We start from the raw sequence: 14019 nt of genomic DNA, 5'->3' as shown, positions 1-14019 counted from the left end.
GGGTTAAAGATGAGGAGGGAATGGAGCAGGTCAGAGTATAGTCATGGAGTCATGACCCTCTCTGACAATGTGGGTCCCATGGGAAGGCATAACAGTCTCAAAGTGGGACAGAAGAAGATTGGGGTGGGTCACCATTCCAAGGTGGTGATCCCATCCCCATCCCCATCCTGTCCTCTGGTGAGAGCCTCCATGGGACTGCACGGTTCCATGCAGGTCACCAGACTGAGCTGGGCCATGTCCAGCTCCTCTGCAGGGTCTGTGCCTCATTCTCCACCCCAGGCGATGCTGCAGAGGCTCATGCTGGTCCAGCAGCACCGGCAGATAACCAGGATTAGCTCCCTGGACCTCCATCCTGCGAGGACAAGACTTCCCTCTCAAGCCAAGCTCGTGCTTCCCCACCTCCCCAACCATTCCATCAGGCAACAACCTCTCACAACTACTTGTTATCTCCTGGCCATGTCCCAGGAGGCTGGAGCACAAGTCCACTCAGCAAAGTCTACTTCCAGAGTCCAGCTTCTGCATCCTTTGGAAAGGCTGGAAAAGCTTTGGAGAGAGGGCCCAATTAAATAAAATCACTGCTGGTCCCCAGGAGGTGTGAAGGCAGGCAGAGAGGTTGCACCACTTGGAGAAGCTTTGACTCCCTGCCCTGCCTGAGCTGCTCTGACAGCTGTGGCCGTGTGCATTTAATTCACACCACCCATAAATGTCAGTTGTTTGGAGTGATGTAATTGCAGAACACTTGGGGAACTCAGCAGCTAAGTAAACACTTATTTTAATGGAGAAGGACACGCCACAGACGTGCTTTGGGATCACAAAATGCCAGGGAAAGAGCTGCTCTGTTAGAGAGGGGGAAATAACCCAAGGCCTTTGGTCAGATCAGGAAATGCTTCTGGCTCAGGTATTTCCTCAAAGTGTTGTCCAGTAAGGGCCAAAATAGACCTGAAATCAACAGGTGACTTTTCTGGAAGTGGGGAAAATAGTGAGAAAAAAACCCCCAAAACATTAAGAAACCTCACTGCCCTGCTGTGACTCAGGACGGGGGGTGTAAATCCTGGTTCTGAATCAAAAGCAAGGCTTCCCCTTGTCCCCCAAATCCCCCCTGGTGTCCCCCCTCAGCCCTCTCACCTCCTGCCATCCCCCAGCACCACATATGGAGGGTGCTGTACATAAAAATATTTGCTTTGTGTTGGGGCTCAGCCCTCGGTGGGGCTGGCAGGAGGCTCTCCAATATTCCCCTGACAAAAATAACCTGTGAAATCCCAGCTGGCTCAGCCTGATGGAATTTTGCTGTAGAAGTGGCAGGGGGAGGGGGAGAGAATTACACAAAAAATCACTCAGTGCTAACCTGGAGATTTAAGTGGGAAATGGTGTTGTTGACACCTGGCGGTGTCCAAACTTCACTTCTGGAGTTTTTGCAAAGAAGGGGGAGAAAAGGGCAGGTTAGACCAGGCAGGAGGTGAAATGCTGAGATGGGCTGAGCACGAGGTGTAGCTGAACCCAGAGGAGATTTCTAGGGAGCTGAGGTGGATTTTGCAAGAGAGACAAGGGAAATGTTCATCCCTGCATGTTCTGGCCATCTCAGAGTTGACCATCAAGTGCCAGGTGGTCAGCGTGGTGATTATCCACCCCATCCTTTTGACTTATTTAGATTTTAAAAAAATCTCTTTTTAAAGGGTGATGGAGGGTGGGATGGCTCCACTCCAGCTTTCAGCACTTGGTCATCCTGTCCATCACCCAAATCCACCTTCTTGGAGACAACACAGACAAAGAAATGATGTCTCAAGGCAGGGGACTCCAGGAGAGTCCTGGGAGCTGAACATCACCTGAAATACCCCCACCAGTCCTGGCCATTGGAACCTGACCCATGGAGGCAGGGAAAGGAAGCCACCAAGAGCTGCTGGGCTGGGAAGAGCAGCAGGGAATTTGGGAGAAGCCCAACACAGCTTGGGTTGTGTTTTGTCTGGCAAGAGGGAGGCTCCGAATCCTCTCTATAAATACACCAAAGGAGACACCAGACGGGAGCAGAACGTTCCCACTGACAGGAAAAACAGAGTTAAAAGGGGATAGAGTTGCAATCCAAATTGCAACAGGTTGCCCAGAGAATCTGTGGCTGCCCCTGGATCCCTGGAAGTGTCCAAGGCCAGGTTGGATGGGGCTTGGAGCAACCTGGGCTGGTGGAAGGTGTCCCTGCCCGTGGCAGGGGGTGGCACTGGTTGGGCTTTAAGGTCTGAATCCCAGCAAAAAAGGCTTAATTATTTGGTTTATAACCGAAATATTTACAGGAGGAGCCCCTGGAACATCACACAGATAACCCCACGAGGCCTCTCCTGCCGTTCCACAAACAAATCCCTGCTCCGAAGGGCAGATGAGGCACTGCAGATGAATCGCTCCTGGCTCCCGGGATGGAGTACAAACAAACTGCTGGGAAATGGGAAAATGTGTCAATCTTCCCCTTGGGAACAGGCTGGGGTGAGAGCTGGGAGCGGGAGAGATGCATCTCAATCAGGAGAGCACGGAGAGAAACGGGGGGTTGTCATTTCCCCCCCCCCCTCCCGGGATCAGCTCTGACATCCCTCGCGATGTGGCTCCACCACAAAGCTGCTCCAGCCCCAGCCTGGAAGGAGAGGGAGGCACATCCCTGTGACCTGCAGGTTGTGGAGGGAGAGGTGGGTGAAGTGATGGAGAGAGGCCACCAATGGAACACTCTGGGAGCAGCAAACCGGGACTGTCAGCCTGGACCGGGTCCAGGCTTTGTGGGAGGTGCTGAAGTGTCACAAATAAATGAGTGTGGGGAGGATGCTGGATGTGGAAAACACCGTCACTGAGTGCCACAGCACTGTGGAGCTCAGAAATGGGGTGGGGGGGAATGGAATCCTTCCCTGAAAGTGAGACTTCCAAGCGAGCCGAAGGTCTCCTGGCCTGGATCAAGAGGTGAGCAGAGCACAGGGAAAAGCAGAGCATGGATTCTGTGCAAGAGGAAATGGTCAGGGGAGGTTTAGGTTGGACATCAGGGAAAATTTCTTCATGGAAAGGGTTGTCCAGCCCTGGCACAGCTGCCCAGGGAGGTGGCGGAGTCCCCACCCCTGAAGGGGTTTAAAAGCTGTGTGGATGTGGCACTTGGGGACATGGGGCAGTGTGGCCTTGGCAGTGCTGGGGAATGGTTGGACTTGATGATCTCAGAGGGACCTTTCCAACCTGAACAATTCCATGACCCTGTGGTTCTGTGCTACCTTTGGCCTTTCCCCATAAAGACAAGGACAGGTCCCCTCCAGCTCCCAGCACGTTTTGGGATGAACACAGGGCTGTCCAAGCGCACAAACCCCCTTCACATCTCCACTTCCAAACCCACTCGGCTTCCTTTCCTCACACTGACCTTCCACTGGCACAAGAGAGACCTCTCTGCCCAAAAACACTTGAAAGAAGGCAATGACCACCAATTCCCTTCCCTTCTCTGCTGCTCAACCTCCAAAATCCCCGAGGAACTCCACTGTGGAGTATCGTTTGTCACTCGGCCAAACGCTGCAGATGGCGCTTCCTTCTCCTCAGCTTTATAAGCCTCTCCTTAAATAGTAGTAGTGCAAGTAATAACCACAACAAAAATATTAAAATCCATCAACAAAACACAGGCACAGCCCTTTTTGCTGCAGCTCCCGGGGTGTTTGGTGGCCTCGGTGGTGGCACAGAGCCAAGAGCGACCCGAGACAGCCCTGAAACGCTTGGGTTTCTGCCCAGGGAGTGGTGGCTCTGCTCTAAAACAGCTCAGTTTGGTGGGTTTGTGCTCTCACTGTGCAGGAGAGACCCCCCCAGCCCCAGCCACAGCTGTGGCCTGGCACATCTCACATGGTCAATGTGTGAGAGAGGATTAGAAACGTGGCCTGGAGGGGAGAGGAAAGATGTCAGTGTGGCAGCAGGTCACCAGTGGCATCACCCACACATCACCCTGCAAGGCCACCTCCTGACAGGGTCCCCAAGGAGTGCCAAGGGACCTGTATCAGCCCTGGTGAGGCCACCAAACCCAACCTCCCACCCCACGCCCATCCCAGCCCTGAAGACTAATCAGGGTTTTCCCTTCGGCCCCTCTAAACAAGACAGTTGACTCCTTCCCCAGTTCACCCACCCCAAGGGGAAGCCCAGCACTGCTGTAGATAACCCCAGGCAGCAGAAGACCTCAGGTGGGCCACAGGAGCTCTGGCAACACCATCTTTTGTTCTCCCTTTTCCACCTTCCCTCCTCACATCCGACCCTCGCAAATTCCACGGCACCAACACTCTGCTCCCGGGCTGACAAGAGGAGCTCTGACTCCTTCCTGAACTCCTTTCAACCTCCATGAAAGCTGAATAATTCATCACAGCTCTTTTTTTTTCCCCCTCCCCCTGCTCTTCTGCTCTGCTGACACAGTCTCCACCTGCTCTCCAGCCACCCAGAAGCTGCTCTTGGATGCTCTTTGCCACCCGTGATTCCTCTGGAGCCCTCTGAGGAGGCACAGTCCGACCAGAGCCAGCTGTGCTCCTCCAGAGAGATGCTCAGCGTGGATTCTTGGCTGTTTTGTCTTGTAAACAAGCCAGGAAAGAGCCACAACAATGAAAATTTGGTGGTGCTGCCTGCTGATGAAATGAGATGAAACAAGGAACAGCCAGCAAGAGCTTGGAGGAGCAACTCCTACATGTTGCCAGGGCACTGGGGCTCCTCAAAGTTCTGCATTATCTCATGAAAGACATATTTTACTTGCTCTGCATCTCAGGAAAGACAGATTGTTTGTTCCTACAGAGCAGGTTATTACTTCCCTCAGAGCTGGCCAAAGCAATGATGTTTACAAGAGAAGACTGACAGGCTCTACTCATGTCGCTCAGCACAAGTGAAACTCTTCCAGAGCATCCACGGGATGGGAAAACCTTTCCAAAATCATCCTCAGCACAGGAACTGCAGCAATTAACCCTTAGGAAGCACTTCTGGGAGGTCTCAAGCACCCACTGGAGTTGGTATTACCTCGTGGGAGCAAAACAATGATCCCCGAGCCAAAGGGGTTGATACAATCACATTAAATTAGCACTTGCAAAAGACTTTCATCTTCAAAGCCCTCTGCAGCTGCCAAGTCTCCTGGTACCTTCCTGAGGTTGATTAAACCAGGACACTCAGGGAAGGGTCAAGGCCAGAGAGAGGGGGGGGAAAAAAGACCTGGATTATTGCCATGTTAAAACCCAGACAGCATCCCAAAACTTCAGCAGCGTCACTGAGAGCTCACTCCCACTGCTCAGAAAAAAACTAGTGATAAGAACCTGATGTCTGCAAACACCTCCACAGCTCCTGGGGTGGCAAAGGGTGCAGGGAGCAGTCCCCAAATCTTATCAGCTCAGTGTGAGCCCCCAGCGGCCACAATGTCGGTCAGGACAGGCCTTTTCCCGTTTTTTTCCTTATGACCCCACGTTTTCCTGCTATTTTGAAGGCTCATATTTCAGCTGTGGGCATTGAAGTCAACACATCAGCCCCAGAGACTCTGGTGGAAGCTGCAGCATGAAACGCATGTTTAATCTTCCAGCTCTGTGGCATCATTTGCAACGTGAATCCGTCCACTGGAGTTGTCTTATCTCTGCTTTGCCAGATTTCCCAAAGCCAGCTCTAAAGGATTGCATTCCTTTAGTTTTGCCTTCAGTGAAATGTTTCCCGAATTTGGGGCTTTCGTTTCTGTTTTTTAAAGGAAAACGTTTCGGAGCATCCGCACCCCGTGAAGGATTTTCCCGTTTCTGATTAACGTGTCTTAGAGGCTTCAGTTTAACAGCATTTTGGGAAGGGGGAAGGTCTGGCCCCTCTGCTCTGGGGACAGGCTGGGACAGCTGGAGGGGTTCACCTGGAGAAGAGAAGGATCCAGGGAGACCTGAGAGCTCCTTGCAGGGCCTAAAGGGGCTCCAGGAGAGCTGGAGAGGGACTGGGGACAAGGGATGGAGGGACAGGACACAGGGAATGGCTTCCCACTGCCAGAGGGCAGGGAGAGATGGGATATTGGGAAAGAATTCCTGGCTGGGAGGGTGGTGGGCCCTGGCACAGGTTGCCCAGAGAAGCTGTGGCTGCCCCTGGATCCCTGGAAGTGTCCAAGGTCAGGCTGGAGCAACCTGGGCTGGTGGAAGGTGTGCCCCTGCCCATGGCAGGGGGTGGCACTGGATGGGCTTTAAGGTCCCTTCCAAGCCAAAAAAATCTGGGATTCACAGGAAGATGAGCAGTTTTCCCAGCCATGTTTTCCCATGACATGTATCCTCACAGGGATGGGGTGCTGGGACAGGAGGAGATGAGACACCTTCAGCTAACAAGCACTGCCATTTTCTTCTCTTTTTTTTTTTTTTTTTTTTTTTTTCAAATTCTGGATGTTTAATGGCCAAACCAGCCCAACCTGGAGCCAGAGAACACTGCAGGATGTGCTGATTGCACTGGGATAGGCTGAAGCACAGTCCTTGGATGGGCTCACAGCCACAAGCTCAGCATGGAGCTCATCCTGGGGACCAGAGGGGATGATGGACAAGAACAGGGGGGCCACCAACTTCCCTGCACTGCCTGCTGAGCAAACCCATTGCAAAAAGCCCACAGGCTTCAGGCTCACTTTGGCTCCTCAGCTGCCCAAGGCTGCTGATGGCTAAAAAAAATCACGTCCTTGTGGCTCAGAAAATCTAAGAACATAAAGAGCAAATGAACATTCCCCCTATTTACCAAGAACAGGGTGCTCAGGCAAACAGTTCATTTTTTTAGTGGCAGCCCAATTTCGTGGAGAGGCTCCAGTTGTCAGGGGGTGGTGGGGGAGGTGGAAACAACGCTGACCTTTTCTCCCTGGGAAAGCTGGCTTAATTGAAGGGATTCTTGCTCTCATTAGGGAAAAGGTCCAAGGAACAGCACATTTTATGCCTCCCTGGAGGTGACACCGAGCAGCCTCCTAAAAGGTCAAGCTGCCTTTGAGGAGATGAGCCGAGATTTGAACTTCCTCCCACAAAAAAAACCCCCAAAAAACCACCAAAACCCAAGGAGTCCTCCCAGCCTGGGCCCCTCTGTGTTCTCTAAGCTCAAGGCCACGGCTGCTTTATGGGCACCATTTATCTCGTTTGTGTCTTCAGAAGGATAAATCTACATTTTTCACTGGGCTTTCAGGGGGGAGGTTTCTACTCCTTTGCCTAATTATTGCTGCCTGGCAGTGCCAAACTTCCACATCAGTCACAGAGGCAGGATGGATTTGGATTCCCTTTCTGAACAGAAACACCACACCATGATTTCCCTTGCTGACCTTTTCTTTCTAAAAAACGGCTTCTTAACCACTTAAACACATCAAGACACAAAATAAACTCGAGGCCATCTTTCCAAGCCACGTGATTAGCTGCACAAAAACCTTCTAATTCGTCCCTCAGCTTCCAGGAATGACTAAAGTTGGAACATGGGGATGTTTCTTACCGCGCTGTGCAGGTATAAATTTCGCCTTTATAGACTTTGCTTATAGTTTTGTGGCACAAGTCACTGCTTCCAGTCACAGCAGCAGGAATTCAGAACAAGGAATTCAGGACAGGAATTCAGGACAGCACAAACCCCAGTCCCGTTCTTCTTGTCTTAAATAATAAAACCCAGGAAGTTTTGGCTTCATTAAGGAAGATAAACTGAGGCAAGATCATACCTCAAATCCAAGGAGATCTTTAAAATCTGTTCATATTCCACAAAATAATCCCTCCTCCTGGCAAACAGAACCATCCTTTTTCCCAGAGCTGCGCTGCCTGGGGGCTGCTGGTGGAATCTCCCAGCTTGGCTTTAAGCAAAGGCAGATTTATGCACAGAGAGCTCTCCCTGCATTTTGCAGGAAGGGGATAATTGGACTCTCTGAGTCGGGTGTCACGCAACAAATTACTGTCCTTGTTCAATCTGCACTGCTCTGGTGGGCTCTCTCTGCAGAGGGAATCTCAGATCTGGGGCACCCAGGGGGCTCTGAGCTCATGGATCACCACCTGAGCTCATGGATCACCACCTGAGCTCATGGATCACCACCTGCAGCCCCACCAGCAGCCCTGCTGAGGGGCACGTGAGGTTTGGGCTTTGGGGCTCTCCTGGTTTGCTCAGATTTCGATTTCTGGACTCTGCACTGTTGGAAAGACTGAAATTCAAGGCCAGGTGAGGTTCATCTCTCTGCTCTGGCTGGGTGGGAGACACTGTGGTGGGTGGGGGTGGCCACAGAACATCAGTAAATGATGAGAGATGCCCTCAGCCCATCACCAAATGACAAGGGATGCCCTCAGCCCATCACCAAAGCCCTGGAGCTGGTCTGGAGCCAACAGCCAGTGGTGCCCCATGCAGGACATCACACTGCCACCCCACCCCCCAAAGACCAGAAATCAAGGCACAGTGAAGGTGCTGGTGTGTCCTATCCATCATTCCATAATAAAAGATGAGCTGAAGCTAATCAGGAGGGAGAGCTGTCAATGCCTGATCCTGGGATGAAACTTCTGGAATACCAGAGGAACACTGACCCAGGTGAGCCCCCTCCTCCCTGCAGCTCCCCAGATGCAGTTTGCAGATGGATTCAGCGTCACTCTCTCCATCTCAAACCATCCTGTATATTCTTATGGGGAGTAATAAAAGCCTTTTTGGTGTTTCCCCCTCCCAGAGGAAGCAGCAGCTTTCACAGGGACACACAGGGTTTGTTAATCAGCTGGGAAACGCTCTGGGCTCAAAAAGAGCTGGAAAAAGCCAGTTACTCTCTCACAGACACCTTGCCTTGCTTTCCTTCTGGTTGTTTTTTTTTTTTTTTCCCCTTTCCCTTTTATATCTTAATTGATCATGAAATTAAGAACCAGCCCTTCCAAGGCAAACAAGGCTTTCATCTGCAGAGAAAGCTGCCCCCAGGCAGCTGTGGCAGCAGCAGGAGGGCCCTGCTCCCACCACCCCCCTGGGAATGGGATGGAAATTGCAGCAGCTCTGAGAAGCCCCTGGAGTCAGCACAGAGCACACAGACTTTTTGGGAGCGTGTTCCTGCCTGGAAACGTGCTCAGGGCTCTGCATGGACGTGTGGATGGGGAATCCATTGCCACAGCCCACCTTTTCTGCTGCTCTCCATCATTCTTCCATTCCCAGGCCATGTCCTACTCATCTGATATTTACAGGTGAGTTTTATATTCATTATAATTATCCCACAAGCTAGGAAAGAAGCAGAGGCACAAAACCTGTGTCTTTTTTTCCCCTTTTTTTCCCAAACTCTGGTGAACACCTGCAGATGATTCCCTGGGCTGTAAATCCAAAACACCCCGCTGTGGCATCACACCAGGAGCTCAGCCACGACCTGGGGGGAGCCCAGGCTGCTTCTCCACTTCCCTTCAGATCTTTTTGCAAGCAAAAAGAAGCCCTGGATTGGTGAAGAGCCACCCCCAACCCTATTAAAATGCAGAAGCCACTGGCAGTGAGTGTTTGTGCCTCCCCACAGCTGGAAAACCAACTGCTCCAGGGGTTGGGCTCATTAATGCACAGCTGGACAGCAACTGCTGGGGCTGAGGGGGCTTTGAGGAAAGGGGAAGGGGGGGAAATCTGACCCCTGAGCTACATCAGCTGTGTCTCCTTGCAGGGAGAGGCTGGATGCAGAAGGAACAGCTCCAGCTCTGTTTTGCCTGGCACGAAATCCCGGAGGGGCAGGGGGGAAAAAAATAAAACCCATCAGTCAAAGAAACCACAGCAATGCTCCCAAATCCTATGGGATGAGTCTTCAGGGCTGGCAGCTTTGGCCTCCAGGCACCTTGCCTGGGGTCACCCAGGCCTTCTCCAAACCCTCTGCAGGATCCCAAAAATCATCAGGGCTTTGGGGAGTAAGGAGGAGGAACAGCCCAGTCCCAGGACAAAGGTTGGTGGTTGGGAAGGAGGGATTGTGGCTGATTTGTGCTGCAAATCCCTCTGAACTGGATGCCTGGAGCGTCCCAAACTTTTGGGCAGGTCCTGAGGGTGCTGCATTACAGATCCCCAGAGCCCAGGCAGGCAGGGGGATCCATCAGCACAGCCCTGGGGGCTTTTTCTTCACCAAGAAATGGTCACCAGAGAAACCTCCTCTAAAATACCACCCAGCCAAGCTGTGGGTCAGTGAGGCAAAGCAAGACTTGTCCCAGGGACATCCCTGCTCTCCAAACATCCCAAGGGGAGCTGATCAGAGAAGCTGTGGCTGCCCCTGGATCCCTGGAAGTATCCAAGGCCAGGCTAGATAAATTTGGAGCAGCCTGGGCTAGTGGAAGGTGTCCCTGCCCGTGGCAGGGGGTGGCACTGGATGATTTTTAAGGCCCCTTCAAACCCAAAAAGTCAATGACTTTATGATTAAGTGGGTTGGGTGTGAAGGAAATGGGTTTGGGACCTCCCTCAAAACACTCACAGCCTGTGTTTTTGTTGAGATAAATAACAGCAGTCCATAATACCCTGGGATTGTCATCTAAGTGGATTGGAGCTCCAGCTTTATGGATTTCATGCTTCTCCTTATGGCCATTTTACAGCATGTTTCTCCCCCCCCCCCCTTTTTTTAATTCATTGTGTCCCTTGATTAATTGCTATAAAACGTTCACCTTTATCCAACAATTCCTGAAACAAGCACAGAACCTTCACTTTATTTCTTATTTCCAGCCCTGTTAGCCCAGTGATTTCCAATTTACTGGGCTCCTGTACCAGGTCACTGGATAATTCCTTGGGCCACTCCAAAAAGATTACCCAGAAGTGTCTTCCCTTTCCAATCAAATAGTCCCTGATATAAATTACAGGTTTTTTTTACTGTATTTGATTGCATTTCTGCCTCTTTTCCTCCCAAGTGCAATAAAACACCCTCAGCAGCCCCACAGCTCCCTGGGCAGGGACACCTTCCACTAACCCAGGTTGCTCCAAGCCCCATCCAACCTGGCCTTGGACACTTCCAAGATTTCCCTCTGGAATAGGTCAGGTTTTATTCCAGGAATATCTAAGCTTTTCTTCAAAGCCCAAAAGTGAAGATTTCAGCCACAATTATTTCCCCAGCTCCCTCCACGTCTGGGAAGCTCACGGTTAAAATAAAATGCGAGAAAATTTCAGTTCTAGGAGTGCAAAATCCCCGAAGATGCAGATTTATTTCTCTCTCTTTTCCTTTGCATCATCACTTTTTCTTTTTTTTTTTTTTTTCCCCCTCCACCCCTCACGATTTTGACAGTCCTGACACAATATTTTTGCACACCCAAGCATGGCAAGGCTGCCCTGCCATCCGCACGCAGCCAAATTCCCCTTTCCTTTGCACTTGGAAATCCAGACTGTGTGCCCTGGCTCCTCCAAAATTTCAGGCTGCCCAGACATCTCACATGTTCCAGCCACGGCTTTGCACGTGAAGACGCTCCAGGAAAAAAAGGAATATTTTCCTCTTGCAAGCGATTTGTCAGACAAGATATCTCAGCTTCCCAAGACATCAACGGATACCCAGTTAAGGACTTTCTAGGATGACAATCCACTTCATTCTGTTTGCCCAGTCAGTGCTAATTAAATCTCCTCTTGCATTACAAACCATGTGCCAGAGTGGCAGCAGCCCTGGGAGCAGCCCCATCCCAAGCTCCAAACCAATATTTTCCTTCTTTCCTTCTTATTTGCACTGCAAAGAACAATTTCAGAAAAGAAAAAAAAAAAAAAACCAGCAGGTAAAACATCTAAAGACTTAAAAGGTGAGGAGTGACTGGAGCAGGTCAGGCTTTATAATCATGGAATGCTTTGGGGTGGAAGGAACCTTGAAGACCATCCACAGTCCAGGCTTGGCTTCTGAGCTCACGTGGAAGGGAAAAAAAAGGTCCTCTGTTGATTTTTGAGGTGCCCCTGCTGATGTCCTGTCCCCTCCATGACCTCAGCACTGCTATTCTCAAACATATTACACTTTGACTGAGCTGAGGATGAAATATGAAATTTTACAGGCAAAACTACAGAAACCTTGACTGGTTAAATGGGGTGGGAGAAGCTCTTGGACTCGTTACAAGGAAACTTGGCCACGTTCTTGCAGGCCCAGGTGGAGCTGGTACTTGACTTTGAAGCCTGTAAAACATTAATCTTTGCCTTTCAACAAAAGACTTTTCATCTCCCTCGTACAAGATGTCTTCAATCTTCATGGAGCTCTCTGGACACCACCAGAATCCAAAATATTAACTACAGTGGTTAATAGTTGCTGTTCCCATGGAAACACTTAACTCAGCTCTTAAGTAGGTAAGTGAAGGAGTTGATTATTTCCAAATATTTGCATAATAATGTGAGTGTGTATGGAATTAAACCTCCTCAGCTGCTGCCACTGGGACTGCCCAAACTTGGCTTTCTCAGGAGAGGCTTTGCCAAGGGCACAGAGCTCTCAGGAGGGAACTCCAGCCCTGGCTGGGGAGGGGGATGAAGGTGGATGTGGGGTGGGATCTTGGTGCTGCAGTGCCAAAGGCAGGTGGCCACGGGCAGGTCCAGCCCTGGGGAACCTCCAGGGTGGAAGGAGTTGAGTTTTTTAATTCCCAGTGAGTCATTTTTTTCTCCGTTACCCCTGGGAGGGTGGGCAGGCCCTGGCACAGGTTGCCCAGAGAAGCTGTGGCTGCCCCTGGATCCCTGGAAGTGTCCAAGGCCAGGTTGGAGCCATCTGGGCTGGTGGAAGGTGTCCCTGCCCACGGCAGGGAGTGGAAATGGATGGTCTGTGAAGTCCCTTCCAACTCAAACCAGTTTGTGATTCCATGAGAACCCAACGAGGTAGATGTTCCTCATCTCCCCCCTCTGCACTGTGAACCTGTTTTGCCTGTAAAAGGACAAGGCTTCAAAACCAAGGCACCAGAAATGATCATTCCAATATTTCCTCACCCTGGGCCAGGCTCAGGCTGACTCTGAGCACGAGCTACGAACTGGGAAGACAAAGCTCCTGCTCTGAAAGCCTGAGCAACCTGAACTGAGCGACAGGAGCACGGCAAGCTGCTTGAACTGCAACAGTCAAACACCACACATAGAAATTTTGAAGTTTTGAATGACTCCTGCCACCTCTCTGCTGCTGAGCTGGAGTTTGAAAGGTGCTTGAGGGGCCTCATCTGTCCAGGGTGACAGAGCAATGGTGACACAAGACCTGAAGTGATATTTACCCCTCTCCTTTTCCCGCTGCCAAAAATAAACACAAACTCCCTCTGAGCAACTCTCACCACAAAGCCCTGCCTCGAGCTTGCTAGGCAAACAGTGGCTGGCAATTTTTCCAATTTTTGTTTGTTTGTTTGTTTGTTTCAAATGTCAACGTGGCTCCATGAGAAACTGCACCAGCCAAGACAACTATCAGGGCAACAAATGTTCCCAAATTCCAAGGAAGGGGAAAACAAAAAGAGCAGCTGGAGGTCCACCTCGAACTTGGCCTCCAAAAATTGCTTTTCTAAGGAAGAGGGACGTGCTGGAGCCTCTGGAGGAGACACCACACCTCCTGCCACCCCAAAACGCCCATCCTTGTCCCAGGACAGCCGATGGCACTCCTGTTTGGCACCCCAAACTTTGGTGCCAGGACACCCAAGTCCAGCACCGGCAGATGAGCTGAAATACAGAAATGCTGGTCCCAACTGGCAGCCACAAACACCAAGAAGAAAAGCAACTCATTTCTGTACAGGCTGAGCTCCTCTTGCTTTCAAGAGCTGGTTTAGACACTGGGTGGGATGGGATGGGGAAGGCCTTACCTGTTTCTCCCCAGATTGGCAAATATTCATCCTGCTGGATGTCCAGCATGATTTCCAGTCCGTTGCCTGTCCCACCCTTCACTGTGGTGAGGAGAGGCCGCCCTTCTTCTCCTGAGTTAAACATGTAGCATTTCCCGTATCTTGTGAACACCTGTGGGAAGAGAGGAATGATATGGTATTTCCCAAATGTTCTGAACACCTGCAAGGCGAGAAGAGAGAAATGACATCACGTCTCCCAGATAATCAACCCCTGTTCCCAGGTGAGGAGGGGCAGAGGGATGGGGAAAAAGCCACAGCTCGGAGGGAAATGTCCCCAGAGAAATCCATCCTGCTTTAATCACTCAGTGCATTGTGCTCTCCT

General features: G+C 51.0%; 1 protein-coding gene across 1 annotated transcript in view; it reads right to left on the bottom strand.

Annotated features, from left to right (window-relative positions):
• The window catches only part of LOC114069184 (acid-sensing ion channel 2-like), a 79823-nt gene that overhangs the window by 27225 nt on the left and 38579 nt on the right, over positions 1-14019 (bottom strand). The window contains exon 2 of the mRNA XM_027905803.1: positions 13659-13809. Coding sequence (XP_027761604.1) covers positions 13659-13809 — 151 coding nt within the window. The remainder of the gene's footprint in view (positions 1-13658; positions 13810-14019) is intronic.

The sequence above is a fragment of the Empidonax traillii genome, unplaced genomic scaffold (genome assembly GCF_003031625.1).
Source record: "Empidonax traillii isolate 1590-97213 ecotype Southwest subspecies unplaced genomic scaffold, ASM303162v1 scaffold1210:size234205, whole genome shotgun sequence".
In the NCBI taxonomy this organism is placed as follows: Eukaryota; Metazoa; Chordata; class Aves; order Passeriformes; family Tyrannidae; genus Empidonax; species Empidonax traillii.
Note: the sequence above shows the minus strand (reverse complement) of the source record. Positions and strands in the feature narration are given on the sequence as shown.